Below are 15,478 nucleotides of genomic sequence, written 5' to 3' on the forward strand. Positions count from 1 at the left end.
TTTCTTTGATACTCACTGTCACAAAACACTTAGAAGACATTTTCACATTTTATTGTTAAATCAAGCATACTGGTTTACAGAGCTGAATAGTTTTTTTTTTTTTTTCAAAGATTGTGTCTGTGTTGGTTTTCGTGTGGGTTGGAACAAAATATAATACCCTTAATTGTTTTTAGGTTTGAAACCTACAGATGAGTAAAAATATACATTTTGGTTGCAGTGAGAGCAAATAAAACAAAATCTCTGCTATAATATGCCAATTTGAAGAAAATACCAACAAATACAGAAATGAGATCAATATTGTCTTTTAACTGAGCAGGTAGAATATCTTTCTTATACTGTGAAGTAATTAATTAGAGAATGAAATCTGCTTCAAATTTTCAAAAGGGAGATTTGTAACTTAAACTAATGAACACATTAATGTGAGATTGAGATTATTGTAATTATAAACACATGCTAGCAAGAGTATATTTATAATTAGATTATTAGTTAATTTATGTAAAGATAATAATGATGATAATAATTATTATTATTCAGGACACTAATAAAGTCATCAGCTTCATTGCAACAGGAGCACTTTAGCATTTTGCACTTATCACTCTCCATGCAAAAAACTGATTGGGTAGAAGAGAAATCTCATGATAAGAAAGAAGAGGAATTTGTTGAATTGTTTTGAGACAACTTTCTCAAGCAACATGTGAAAGAAGGACATTTTGGTCAAAGAGTGTTGGATTTTGGTGTCGAGGTTATCAGGTGAAGGATGTGCTGTTAGAGAGCTCCAGAAAGATTTGTGATTTTTGTTGATTTGTTAAGTGCTTTCTTAGATTTAATTTAATCATGCAGGCTGTGTAGAAGATATGGATGCAAGTTTTTAGATGTGTGGGGTGTGTTGTGACGGCAGAAAATACTTGTAAAAGAAGGATGGCCTGCACTTACATTTATTTGGCATCAGAAGCCTGGAGAAATTACTTCTTGGGATGAGACCTAATGCAAAGATTCAAGGAAACTAGATCATCAAGGTAGGAATGGGAAGAATGTGTGTGAATGTTCAGCTATGGTATGCAAACATGATAAAGATATGAATGTCTTCGAACACGGTTATGTATGTGGCGAAGGGGTGGAAAAATATGCTTTGGGTTCAGACCTTTTAAGTATGTCTGGGGAGGGAAAGGAGAAAATTCTAGAACAAGACCAAACAGATTGCATATCTAATTATAAGAATAGGCTAGGTGGTAATTTATTATGTCTATACATAAATGCTAGGAGCATTAGAAACAAAGGAGTTGAGTTTGTTGCTTTATTGAATAAGATGTGGCTTAAGATTGTTGGCATTAGTGAATCCTGGCTATCAGAATCAGATGTGGTAAGTGGGATCAAGTATAATGGGTATACTATTTTTAGGAATGATAGAAGAGATAGGAGAGAAGGAGAAGTGTTACTAATGATATCAGATGACTTATGCCCAGTTAGGGTAGAAACACAAGAAAACAATGATGGTAACAATGTCCCATGTGGCAGTGAGATTAAGTCTATCTGGTGTGCAGTGGAGGTTAATAGAAATAGAAGGAAATACATGGTGGGGTGTTGCTACAGACCTGGCAGTTCAGTTGCAGGGAACGAAAAAATGCATCGCCAATTTAGCTTTATGGGTGCCAAACAAATTATCATTATGGGTGACTTTAATGTTCCAAACATTGATTGGGTAGAAGAGAAATCTCATGATAAGAAAGAAGAGGAATTTATTGAATTTTTGTGAGACAACTTTCTCAAGCAACATGTGAAAGAAAGAACTCGAGGTCAAAGAGTATTGGATTTACTCATAGTGTCAGAAGGAGTCTCTGTCAAGAATATGGCTATTTTACCACTAATTGGTGACAGTGATTATGCTGTACTTTCTTGGGAAGTATCTAATTGCACTGATGCTCCAATTAAAACAGGTTACATGCTGAACTACAAAGCTGGAAATTATGATCAACTTAGGGGAATACTATCTTTTGCCCCATGATATCAGTTACTGAATGGGAAAATATCAGCAATGCATGGGAATCTTTGAAAAGTGCTTAAATGAGGCATATCTGAATATATCCCTAGTGTTCGAAGTATAAATAGGTTGGGAGTGAAATGGGTGTGTAACCTTATTAAGCAAGAGATCCACAAGAAAAAGATGATGGGGAAAGAATATTGTGACAATAAGAGTGAGAGGAGTTATGAAATATATAAAGCTCAGGCCAGAAAAGTAACGAGTATCGTGAGGAAAGCTAAATCGGAGTATGAAAAGAAATTAGCCATGCAAGCTAAAGGCAAACCAAAAGAATTTTATCATTATGCAGCAAGCAAAAGAAAGAATGAATGTGGAAGAATAACTTTATTGAATGCAGATGGTACTCAAGTGTCGGAAGCTAATGAGATTGTTCAGTTAATGAGTGCTCACTTTGCTATGATATATCAACCAGGTGTATGTAACATGGTGCACAGTGCTACTACTACATTGGATGAAGAGTTAGAGGTTCATGAAAACGAGGTTGAAGAGCTGTTAGATAACCTGAATAAGAATTTGTCTATAGAGACAGACGGAATATCAGCCTGTTTGCTAAAGGAATGTTCAGCCAAATTGGCTATGCCTTTCACATGTTTATATAACTTGAGTCTCAGCTCAGGAATGATATCACAGGAATGGAAGGAATGTATGATAGTTCCATTGTACAAGGGTGGTGCAAAAACTGATGTGTAACTACCAACCTATCAGTATCTCTGGTGTGGTAGTGAAGATTTTAGAGAAGTAAGAACTTACACACAGAAATGGGTAGACAAATATGCTATACTCTGCAAAGAACAGCATGGATTTACTAAAGGAAGGTAATGTTTTAGCAATTTGCTTATATTTTATAACAATGTTACGGATGAGTTGGATAAAGGGAATGGATACATTACGATAATGTCGCACAAAAAAAGGATGTTGCATAAACTGGAGAATATGGGATTGGAATATAAACTCTTGACTTGGATCAGGGGATGATTGACAGACAGATATCGAAAAGTAGTATACAGTGGATGTGAATTTGTATTTAAATTTGAATTTATACAGCGGAAATCACACTCGTCGAGTGTGATTCCAGATGTCCGTTTCTTGTTTGGAGGTGATCCTGCCACCCATCCCAGAGGCGTCCTCAGGAAGAAATTTAAAAGAAAGCTCTGCAAGGACTGTCATCAACCCATTTCTTCAAATTCTCATCATGCTTGTTCCGCCGGTCAAGGAGTTCCAAATCCCAGACACTTTGTGTATCAGGTCTGCAATCGTGCATTCTCCACTGCAGTTGGCCTTGGCATGCATCACACCTCAAAACATCCAGGCAACACTGCAATAAGAACTGAGCGCGTCAAAGCACGTTGGACTGCCGAAGAAGAAAAGATCCTCGCCACTCATGAGATCAAGTTGACGGCTCGAGGGATAAAGAACATCAATGAGGCTTTATTTAGAGTGTTCCCATTAAGATCTTTGGATGCCATCAAGTGTCATAGATGGAAAGCCAGTTACAAAGCCTTAGTTCAAGAATTGGCAGCTCATCTGCCACAGGTAGGGACAGGTAATATCTCTGTATCTGCTGTCCCTGCCTCTCCATCTTCCAGCCACCATCCTGCTGTTAAAGAAGAGGCTTTGATTCTTAGACTGACATCATCTCTAGATCAGTGTTTCTCAAACTTCAGATATCCACGTACCCCTTCTTAAATTTTCATTATTACCAAGTACCCCTAATTAATTAATTAAAAAATAAAAAAATAAATTCATTCATTAATTAAAAATAAATAAATTAATTAAATACTTAATTAATTAAAATTAATAGATTGATTTAAAATATTAATTAAAATTAAATATCTATTTTATTTGAATTTATATGTTCATGTAAACAAAAAATATGATTTATTTTTAAATTTTGGTTCTCTAGAGATGCCAGACGACACACTTTTATCAATTTCATTTGATCCAGATGCAATATCAACATTTTCTTGTTGCTTACAGCTACTTGTATTTGCTATATTGCTCTCTTTTGGGGATTTTAGAAATTCAATCTTTAACCAGTGATCCATACATAAGAATTTGAAAGCTAAAAAAAAATACTGCATTTACTCGAATATAACTAACTTTTTTCTCAAAATTAAAGCTAAAAAATCGTGTTGCGAGATACGTGCGGGAATTTTCGGAAACTAAAGTTTTCAGAAAATAACTGAAAATGGTGCGACTTACCAAGAAGCTCCTACTCACTATCACTACTTTTGGCATCGAGAACAGTTTCTTTGTGTGCATCGTCAAAGTCATCTACCCAAATAGCGTCATCTTCTTTCCCATTATTTCAAGCAAAAATTACCAGTAATTTACAAAACTTGAGGTACGTAGAGCAATGAAGAACTGCATATGATTGGTGCGGTATTAACAAAAGATCGTGCGAACCAAAGACAAATTAGCATTTCAACAGTTGAGTTCAAATGCTAATTCCCTTCAACCGAATTCCATAATATCTGAAACACATTCACTATATATTTCTTAGTTTTAACACATTAACGACAGGGGTGGTGTCAAGCAAAACCATATGTTCCACCGGCAACATATGGTTTTGCTTGGTCTATATAGCAGTTTCTGTTGGAGAGGGGATGTGATTCATTAGTTTGTGCCGTTTTATCCCAGTTGTCTTTAATTGCACTGTTTGTTGAAAAATATAACGATTCCTTTAATTATGCATAGCCGAAAATTTCCCTTACCCCGGGGTATGCGTACCACACTTTGGGAACACTGCTCTAGATGATCCTCTTCTTCTGGAATATAACCATCAAATTCTTAAATCTCTCATCAAGACTCACCTTCTGGGAATGGATATCACAGGTCATTAAATGACTACCTCCATGCTGAATTCTCCAAAAACACTTCATGCCTCGTCAACATCAGCCTATGTCTCATTCTACAATGACTTTGTCAAATAGGAAGCAGAGGAAAAGGGCCTATGCAGTTATGCTGGCCTTCTATAAAAATAATAAAGGGCAATGTGCAAAGACCAACCTTGACAGCGCTTCCCCTCCACCTCTAGCAGACTTACATGATGATTTTGTTCAATTCTGGAGTACAGTCTTTTCTGCTCACCTCCACACTTCCCTGATGATGACCAACCTATGATATTGAGGTCCATTCCTGCCCTTCAAATATACCAGCCGGTCTCTATCCAGGAGATCAAAGCAGCTCTTCTATCCAATTTCTCCGCCTCCGGACTTGATGGCTTTCCTGCAACTAGGCTTCGGAAGGTGCTGTTGAAGATTCTTCAAGACTTATTGGACATTCTCTTTTCCAGTAAAGCAATACCACCATACCTACGTGCTTCAACTATCTTCATTCTGAAGAGAGAAACTTCAAGCCGTGCATCAGACTTTAGACCTATTACCATTCCCCCCCCCCCCCTGTGATACTTAGACTCTATCATAAAATCTTAATTAAACGACTTCAGCAACATATACAGCATCATTATAGACAGAGAGCTTTTGTCCCTTTAGACGTCTGTGCCAAGAATATATATCTTCTTTCTTCTCTTCTCTCTGATTCCCGATGCCTCCTTAAGCCTCTATATATATGGCGTCGCTGAACCTCCAAAAGGCCTTTGATAGTGTCTCCCTTCCTGCTCTCCTTCGAGCACTGTCTATTGCTGTATATGTTATGGAGCTATACTTGTGTAGCTCCATCGCTATCACTACAGGGTCCTGTGCAACTTCTATTCCTGCCGTGCAGGATGTTCACCAGGGTGATCCTCTATCTTCCCTTTTCTTTAACTGCATCATAGATGAGTTTCTTCACTCTCTTCCTAGCCATATAGGCTACTCTCTAGGCGCTTCTTCCTTTAACTATGGCTTTTGTGGATGATCTTATTCTCGTAGCCTCTACTAAGGTAGGCTTGCAGGAACTCCTTGACTGGGCAGTTGACTTTTTCTCTATTCGAGGCCTTTCTATTAATGTAGAGAAGTACTGCTATTTAGTTCTTGTCCCCCTCTGGTCGTGACAAGAAGCTTAAGGTCAAGACTATAGTTTCGATGCAGAGTTTTCCCTGCACTTGAAGCCGTTGCATTCTTTGACCATCCTGGAGGAGTGGAGATACATCGGTATCATGTTCACCCCAAAGGGAAGGTCTTCTATCCCTTCTAGCCTAGAAGCTGGGATTGCTTCTTTGAGGAAAGCTCCTTTCAAGACTGTTTCTCCTTTCCCACTATCTCCTATCTCACTTTTACCACAAGTTGGTGCTTGGTAGGGCATATATCTCAATACTGTCTGAATGGACAGGGCTATCCGTTCAGCCGTGAGATAATGGCTCCAACTGCTGCCTGACACCCCTATTGAATATTTCCACGCGAGGGTGAAGGACGGCGGGCTCGGCGTTCCATCGCTTAGATGGCTGATCCTATGCCTGCGGCTGTCCAGAATTGCCAAATTAGAACTATCTTCTTCCCTATCTGCAGAGAGGCTTTCTATTGTCCATTAATACAAGAAGACTTTAGGTGGGCTAAAGGCTGGTCCGATTATCAAGGTACTTTAACTGCATCAGCACCTGCAGAACACAAGAGATGGGCATCTCTGATGCACTGTTCTGTAGATGGTGCTCCTTTAAAATAGTCATATCTGGTGCCTCTCCAGAATGACTCGGTAAGGGATGGCACCAGACTCTTCCCTGGGTTGGAGTATATTGACCTTAACAGGATGAGGATCAATGCCCTGCCCACTCGAGCCCGCACAACTCGATGGGGTAGTGACGACTCAAACTGTAGGGCTGGCTGCTACTATAGTGAGACATTATCTCCTATAGCCCAGAGTTGCTTCTGCACTATGGGGTCTGCATGCAGAGGCATGATGCCGTGGTCTCCATTCTGAACAACCGCTTTAAGAACAAAGTTGGAAGACCACGGTGGAACCACATTATAGGACCTCTGCGGGTTTGCATAAGCCAGACTTAGTGATTAAAAGAGATGGTGACGTTTGGGTAGTTGATGCCCAGGTGGTGGGAACAGGGTACCCACTAGTCTATAGTCATAATAATAAGGTAAACTATTATGAGAATAACCAAGATTTAGTTAGTAAGATACAGGAGGAGGAGGAGCATGGGGCAACTCCGAGGTTTACCAGTGCCACCATCTCTTTACATGGTGTATGGAGCGCAGATAGCTTAAAATAGCTTGGGCTTACGCAGAAGGATATAAAATGACTTTTATGATAACTAGAACAGGCATAGAGTAAAACACTTGTAAAGGCTTAGGCCTATATCAAGTCTGGACGTGATGTAAGGGTAGTAGTGCCCATAATCAGTACAAAGATTAAAAAAAAAAAAATAACCAGTGGTGTACTTCGGGGTTCAGTCCTTGGGTCATTATTATTAAATTTACATTAATGACATCAGGCAGGATCTAACATCAGATGTGCAATTGTTTACTGATGATGCAAAGATATGCAGGGCAATCAGAGATGTAACTGATATTCAGCAATTACAAAATAATTTGAATAGACTGGAAATTTGGGCAAACAAAAAAGGCTGCCAGTTTAATGTTAGTAAGTGTAAAGTTATACATGTTGGTGTGATTAGAGTTCCAGTGGCATATTATATTAGCGAGGTTATGCTACAAGAAATTGAAGAGGCAAGGGATCTGGCATATTGGTGGATAAGAATTTAAAGTTCAAAGGTCACATAGCAAAAGTTGCAAATACAACTCAGAGGATAATTGAATTGTTGAAGTGAATCCTGACATATAAGGATAAAGAAGTCATTTTGGCTCTTTATAAGGTTTTGATAAGACCATACCTGGATCATTGTGTGCAGATTTGGTCTCCCAGGTTCCCAGAGGATAAAAAAGCTGTGGAAAGGGTGCAAAGAAGACTTACAAGGACTATATCCAGATTATGGGATTTAGATTATGAGGACAGTTTGCAAGTATGTGGATTGCAGACTCTGGTTAACAGGAGAAAGAGGGGTGATATGATAGAGGTCCATAAACTTTGAATGGGTGTCATAGGATATCAGCTGATGAAATTTTTCATTATATGGAAGGTGGGGAGAGAACACGGGGGACATCCATGGAAGTTAAATTTATTTGCAGTCAAGAAAGGGGTAAGAGCTAGGTTTTTCTCCCAGAACAGTGAGTGAGTGGAATAATTTGCCTTTAGGGGTAGTGAATGCATCTAGTGTGAAAGAACTTAAGGGAAGGTATGAAAGCTGGTTTGGGTGATTTATAGCCTCCCTTGATGAGTGCTTGACTCCCTGGAGGTCTCAGATAATAATAATAATAATAATAATAATAACAACAATAAAAATTACTTCCCACTCTCTTACTCACTACTCCCTTATGCAACTTTCAGAAATAGCCTGTTATACTTGTCCCTTCCTTTTGTTCTACCATCTGAAAAATCTCTCCACTGTCCATCTGGTAAATATCTCTCAACTAGCTCAACATTTTAAATGTCTCAATTATATCACCCTTTCATCTTCTATCTACCAAACTCTGCAGACTGCATCTCCTCAATCCATCCTCACACCTTAAGTCCCGGTTCCCAAGTCCTAATATCATCTTATGAAGTATTTCTTCATCTCCTACCCTACAAATTTCTGGCCAGCTATACTGCTGGTCAACACTGATCCCAATATTGCAACAGTCCTCTGGGTTGCCTTTAGCTTTACAATATATCCTCCAAATTTTTATCTACTACCACCTCAAGATCCCCTGCCTCCTCCAGTACAGTTCCATCAGTAGAGTATGCAATCTCTCATTTGTGGATCCTAAAATTCAAAACATTACACTTAGAAACTACATTCCTATTTACTAATTTAATTTAATAAGCCGAAAAGCTATTTTACCAGCGAATATGTTAATAGAAAGGGGGATGGTAAATCCCTTTATGTTTTAAAAGCTGGGTACGAAACTCGGATCGAAATCCATCGAAATCCATAGTTTCATGCCGAAAAAACTATCGGCAGGCCCAAGTGTAAATGATCACTTGGGTAGTACAACATCAGGGCAACTCCATGCAAAGGTGGAGCAAGCTCCCTCACTAACTTTAATATTCTCTCATAATGTAAAAGCCAACTCCTAACAGATGTATATATATTGTTTTACATTATGAGAAGAGGTCACTACCCAGACCGGTTTCAACCTTTTTTTGAGGTCTCATCAGTGAGTAGGTAGACCTGGAATATCAGGGTTTTAAGTGAACATGAACTTACATACCTCTACTATCAAATTGCCGAAGTGGTGTACTGCTATATTTAATGTTAATTACTAATTTAATTTAATAAGCCGAAAGGCTTTTTTTTTTGGGGGGGTGCTTAAGGGTCAAAGCTGTATAACTGAGAGGAGACCTCCATATAACCTTTAAAGGAATGCGGAGAACCGACCAGGGCTTCTGACCTAATGTCCAATCCTCACCTTCTCGTGGTGCACCCTGTTGGGTATCTACTTGGATACTGAACGGACGAGGATGGGCTGGCAATTTGGGATTTAGCCGACCAAATTGTATTCTTATTGGTTAAACCAAAATAAAAAATGATGGTACAACATGACAAAATTTCATGCCGGCTGGGGCGTCGCCCGGTTAAACAAGGCCCCCGTTGTTTTCACCAGGGAACCAGGGCGAGCAGCGAAAAGTCAGCTACTGGAACAAATCTGAAAACAAACCCCAACTCAACATCACCAGAGTTAAAGATCGGTACTATCAACGTAAGAAGCCTGAATGGGAAAGAAATGGAGCTAGCTGAGGAATTAGATAAGTACCAGATCGACATAATAGGGGTGACTGAAACAAAAAAGACCAAAACTGGTGAGATCTTTCTGAGAAATAAATACAAAATGTTATATTCAGGCAATGAGAATCAAGTAAAAGAAGGAGTAGCCATAGTATTCAACACAAAATACGAGGCTAATCTTCTTGAATGGCAGTCAGTCTCAAGTAGAGTAATGTGGGCAAATATGAGAATGGGGAACTGGACAATGAGACTTATTTGTGCCTATGGTCCCACAGAAGGTTCTACTAAGGTAGAAGTGGAGGAATTTTTTGAGGCTTTAGAAAAAGCAACTGACACAATGAAAAAGGAAAAGTTGGTCCTTGTTGGGGATCTAAATAGTAGAGTAGGAAATGATTGTGAGACATACAAAAATATTTTGGGAAAATTTGGAGAAAAGAGCAAAGCTAATAATAATGGCAAATATCTGTTGGATTTCTGCTCAGGACATGGACTGGTTATTACTAACACCATGTTCCAACATAAAAATGTGCACAAATTCACATGGAGAGAAGAGGCTAGGAATAAGAAAAGTCTCATTGACTATGTTATTGTTGATAGTGATGTTTTCTCCCTGGTGCAGGACACCAGAGTGTACAGAGGATTTGAAATTGGAAGTGATCACTATTTAGTCTTGAGCAGGATAAAATTGAATTTCATATTGAAAAGAATAACATGTAAGAAAGTTTTAAAGCGAATAAAAGTTGAGCAGCTCTCAGATGTGAACTGTAGACTAAAATACAGAAATATTATTGAAAAGAAAATGAAAGAGTTTGAGAACAGGAATCAAACCTTGGAGATTCAGTGGCAAACTCTGAAGGAAACATTGATTGATTCTGCCAGAGAGGCATGTGGTGAGGTTGTGTGCAAGGATAAAAAAATCAGAACTCCCTGGTGGACACAGGAAGTTAAAGAGGCAGTGAAGGAAAAGAAGAAAGCATATCAAAAGTTCCTGGCAAATAAGTCAGCTTTTACTCTTACAGAATACAGAGACAAATGTAAGAAAGCTAAACAGTGTGTAAAACTAGCTAAACAAAAGTCATGGGAGGACTTTGGCAAGAATATAGAAAATAAATATCAAGAAGGTGGCAAAATATTCTGGAGGTTGTTGAAGAAGCTTAGGAATGGAGGAAAGAGTGCTGTAAAAGGAATTAGAGATGATAAAGGTGAAACGAAAACAGGAGAAAAAGATATCCTTGAAGTATGGAGTAATTACTTTGAAAAACTGCTAAATGAAACAAGCAGTGATGACAGCACAGTGATAAAAAACACTGACCAGGCATGCAGTCAGGAATACATATCCATACTTGAAGTAGAAAAAGCCATCAAAGGCTTGAAGTGTGGAAAGGCAGCAGGAGTAGATGATATTCGACCAGAAATGCTGAAGTATGGTGGTATAAGAGTCTTACAGTGGCTGCACTGCATAGTTCAGAAAGCCTGGACAGAGGGACGAATTCCCGATGATTGGAGTAGAGCTCTCATAGTACCCATATATAAAAAGGGAAATAAAACTGAATGTGAGAATTACAGAGGTATTTCCCTACTGAGTGTTCCTGGCAAGATCTATGCAAGTATACTTGAGAAACGGTTGAGAAGAATTGTGGAAGAAAAGCTTGGTGAAGAACAAGCTGGATTCAGGCCAAATAGAGGCTGTCAGGATCAGATCTTCACTTTACGACAAATAGTCGAGAAAGCATGGGAATATAACAAAGATCTGTATTTAAGTTTTGTCGATTTGGAAAAGGCATATGACAAGGTGCCAAGAAAGAAGCTATTCAATGCGCTGCAGTTATATGGTGTCAATGGGGCATTATATCAAGCAATACTTAGTCTTTATTTGAGTTGTGAGTCAGCAGTTAGAATTGAAGGAAGTACAGGAAGATGGTTTAATGTTAAATCTGGTGTGAGACAAGGATGTACATTATCCCCTCTGTTATTCATTATCTATATGGATCACATTATGAAGGAATGTGGTATTAAACCTGATATCAAAATTGGAGATGTTAATGTCAGCTCTTTGCTTTATGCGGATGATGTTATACTTCTAAATAAATCCGCTACAAGTCTGCAAGATTCTCTGACTAAATTGAATAGCTGTTGTAATAGATATGGTATGAAGGTCAGCAACAAAAAGACAAAGACAATGAAAATAGGCAGAATCATTGAAAATGTCAACTGTGTTGTGAATGGAGAACCTGTGGAACAAGTAAAATATTTCAGCTACTTAGGCACAATTTTTACTGAAGATGGTAAACTAAATATAGAAATAGACAACAGAATCAGCAAAGCTGGTATCGTGGGAAGTCAACTGAATAAATTCATATGGAATAAGAAAGAAATTAGTCGGAACACTAAATTAGCTGTATACAAGACTGTGTTCAAACCAATTTTAACTTATGGATCTGAGAGCTGGGTCAGAAGTAAAACACTTGACCAAAGACTAGAGACCGCAGATATGAGAGTCCTGAGAAAGATTAGAGGCGTGAACAGATGGCATCAATGGCAATATCATATTAAAAATGAGGATATTAGGAAAGAACTTGACATTGTCAGCATCCAGGAATGCGTTAGCAGAGCTAATCTCAGATGGTATGGTCACTTAAATAGAATGGGAGAGGAAAGATTAGCAAAACAAGTGTTCTCTGCCAGGTTGGCAGGAAAACGACCCAGAGGAAGACCAAGATATAGGTGGATTGATACGGTACAAAGTGCCTTAGACGATAGAAATATAAGATCTGATAATGTTGGAGTCTTGACAAGTAACAGACTGATTTGGAGGAAAATTGTAGATAGGAAGTTAGTAATGATGTAATTTTTTCATGTAGTACTGTCATATCCTGTACACCCCTTGAGGGTACATGGCAGGAATTTGATGATGATGATGATGATGATGAAAGGCTATTTTACCAGCGAATATGTTAATAGAAAGGGGGATGGTAAATCCCTTTATATTTTAAAACATAAAGGGTTTTATCATCCCCCTTTCTACATTCCCATTTATTTGACAACCTTTCCAACTTATTTAAATCTTCCCAAAGAACAGGGTCACTGGTGCTATTACTAACATCCCCTCCCCAAGCTTAAGCTTCACATCATCTGCAAACAACTGACATCCACTGCCCATCTCACTTATATAAAGGCTGACCAACAATAATTTCAAATATATGTAACAATCATCTGTATTTTTTATAGATGGTAAGGCCAGCAATTGTAGTATGTAGAAGGAAAAAGAAAGATCTTTCATTGATGAGTCTGGTGAATCTGTCCACTGTCTGGAAAGAATGTTAATAGTATGGTTGCCTGCCTGCATGAAAGCACAGTCATACAACCATATATTTTATTAAAATACAAAAGACAGTCATTAAAATATTATGTGGAATACATAGAATTAAAATTAATAAACAGTATATATCAAGAATGAGTATAAAATTAAAAAAATCCACTGGCTGCTGATCAAAATGCATTTAATAATAATAGGGAAAGAAGGAGAGTGGCTGCTTCAACCATTACATATCCTTTGTGTGTGTGTGTGTGCGTGCATGCGTGCGTGTGTGATTTCATATTTTAAAGCAAATCTGTTTATTTCTATTTAAAATTAATATAACTGATGTTATCTGATTTCAAATCTCTTTAGTACATTAAAGTAATGAATACATATATATACAAACTTACCACAAACATTGCACCTTCTTGCTATTTCCCATAATACTAGACCAAAAGCATATATATCAGCTCTTTTGAAGGAATCAAAGTGATTAAGGTTCAGTATTTCATCTAATACTTCAGGAGCCAGGTAACGTTTGGTCCCAACTCGTGGATTGGGAGGTATATCTATTGAATTAGTTGCAGAATCAAAGCGCACAGCTAACCCAAGATCAGCAATAGCACAACTTCCATTAGATTTCACAAGAATATTCTTACTTTTCAAGTCTCGATGTGAAATAGCTGGCTTACCTATTATAAGAGAATTTTGAACAAATTTTAACTTCATAAGATACTTCTTATAATGCAATGTTTTCCAAACAAATAAGTAAACAAATATAACAATGTGATTTATTATTATCTACTGCAGAGAATATGATACAGAAAAAATCAAGACAATTTTGTTTTTAAGAAATTGTCCAACAACAATGGTTGTCTCTCACTAGTAAACATGTAGGGATAACAAGAACAGCTTGTTATAGGGGAATGGTTTACTATAGTGAATTTCAGTTAGATATATATGCTGCTTAAGGTACTATAATCATGAGTTTTTTGTTAGTTTCATATAGTAAGAGTTGACTAAATTTGATTTTTATTAACATTACAAAATGAAAAATTTTTTCCTGATTATTCAAATTAATTTGATATCTAAGTTGCATAGCACACATACTGGCCACTGCATCAGAAACCTTTATGCAGATATATGCAAATGTTATGCAGGTATATGCAAAATACTTGGTCGTGTGAGTCACCAAGTGTCCTATGCAACTATATGGGAATACCACTGGTCAGTATTGTTAACAGTATTGATCACAATGGGAAAAATAAAGTATCTTTTGGATTTCAATAAAGGGGGCTTATTGTAAGTTACCATCTGGCTGGAGCCACGATTTTGAAAACAGCAGAGTTGACTGGTTTCCCAAAAGGTGAGATATCCTGGGTGTTTAATCAGTGGAAAATTAATCCAGGTTGCTTGTCTAAGAAGTGTAACTGTGATCCTAAGATAGTCTCAGGAAAGAGATTGCCATCTAAGAAGGCATGTATGGACAAACTTTCTGTGTGCAGCAACTGACCAAAGCATTTAATGAAAGCTATTCCCGATCCATAACTCACTTGAGTATGTGCAGGGAATTGAAAAGGATCAGTATTGGCATATATACATGCCTATACAGAAACTGCATATTTCTGTGAAGAACCTGAAAGTTCGTCAGGAACACTGTGACTGGAAGACTAGAAAAACAGTCATGGTCTGAGTCACAGTACATACCTCGTTCTGTACTGACAGTAGGCAGTGAGTTTAGTGGGAGCCCATGAAGCAATGAACCCAGCTTGCCTTGTAAACACAACTAAAGGTTCTGGAGGTCATGTCATTGATATAGGGCAGTGGTGTTCAACCTTTTTTACTAAGCGAGCTACTTTTCTATAAAACGTTATTCGGCGATCTGCTCTCTTATATAGATCACGTTCCCCAACCTGATATCTGATTAAACACAAATAAACAACTAAAAAAAATACACAACTAAAAACTTTATTTGTGTATTTAAAAATATGTTTATCACTTTTAATTATTTTAATACAACAAAAAAATATACAGATTGATTACAAACTTACAAATTACAGGAAATGGTGGATGATTAAAAAAAAAAGTTAATGTGAAATTTGGCATTGTTTGGACCTCACAATATTTTCATAGTCAAGTTGATATGAAGAAGTGGCCAATCACAGACAATCTCATCCAAATGATTATTTGTAATTCGGTTTCTTAATTGATTTTTTATGACGTCATACTTGAAAAAGCGGATTCTGACCAGTATGTTGACATGAAACAAGACAGAATTTTTTGTGCAATATCAGTTAATATTGGGAATTTTTCATGTGCATACTTCCAAATGACATTATTGTTTATTGATTTTAAATGTAAACTATTCTGAATGTTTATTATCTCAAGTTCTACTTCAGCTTGGTTTATATCAAACAGCCCACTAATT

At 37.5% G+C, this 15,478-nt stretch overlaps 1 protein-coding gene across 3 annotated transcripts in view; it reads right to left on the reverse strand.

The window, feature by feature from the left end:
- Positions 1–15,478, reverse strand: part of LOC150105032 (TGF-beta receptor type-1-like) — a 458,896-nt gene that overhangs the window by 34,017 nt on the left and 409,401 nt on the right. For all 3 annotated transcript variants that reach the window (XM_090395458.1, XM_090395460.1, XM_090395459.1), the window contains one exon: positions 13,461–13,742. In XM_090395458.1, the coding sequence (XP_090251584.1) occupies positions 13,461–13,742 (282 nt within the window). The remainder of the gene's footprint in view (positions 1–13,460; positions 13,743–15,478) is intronic.

Source organism: Typopeltis vanoorti, chromosome 7, assembly GCF_054136105.1.
Source record: "Typopeltis vanoorti isolate ZY-2024b chromosome 7, IOZ_Tvanoo_1.0, whole genome shotgun sequence".
NCBI classification, from domain to species: Eukaryota; Metazoa; Arthropoda; class Arachnida; order Uropygi; family Thelyphonidae; genus Typopeltis; species Typopeltis vanoorti.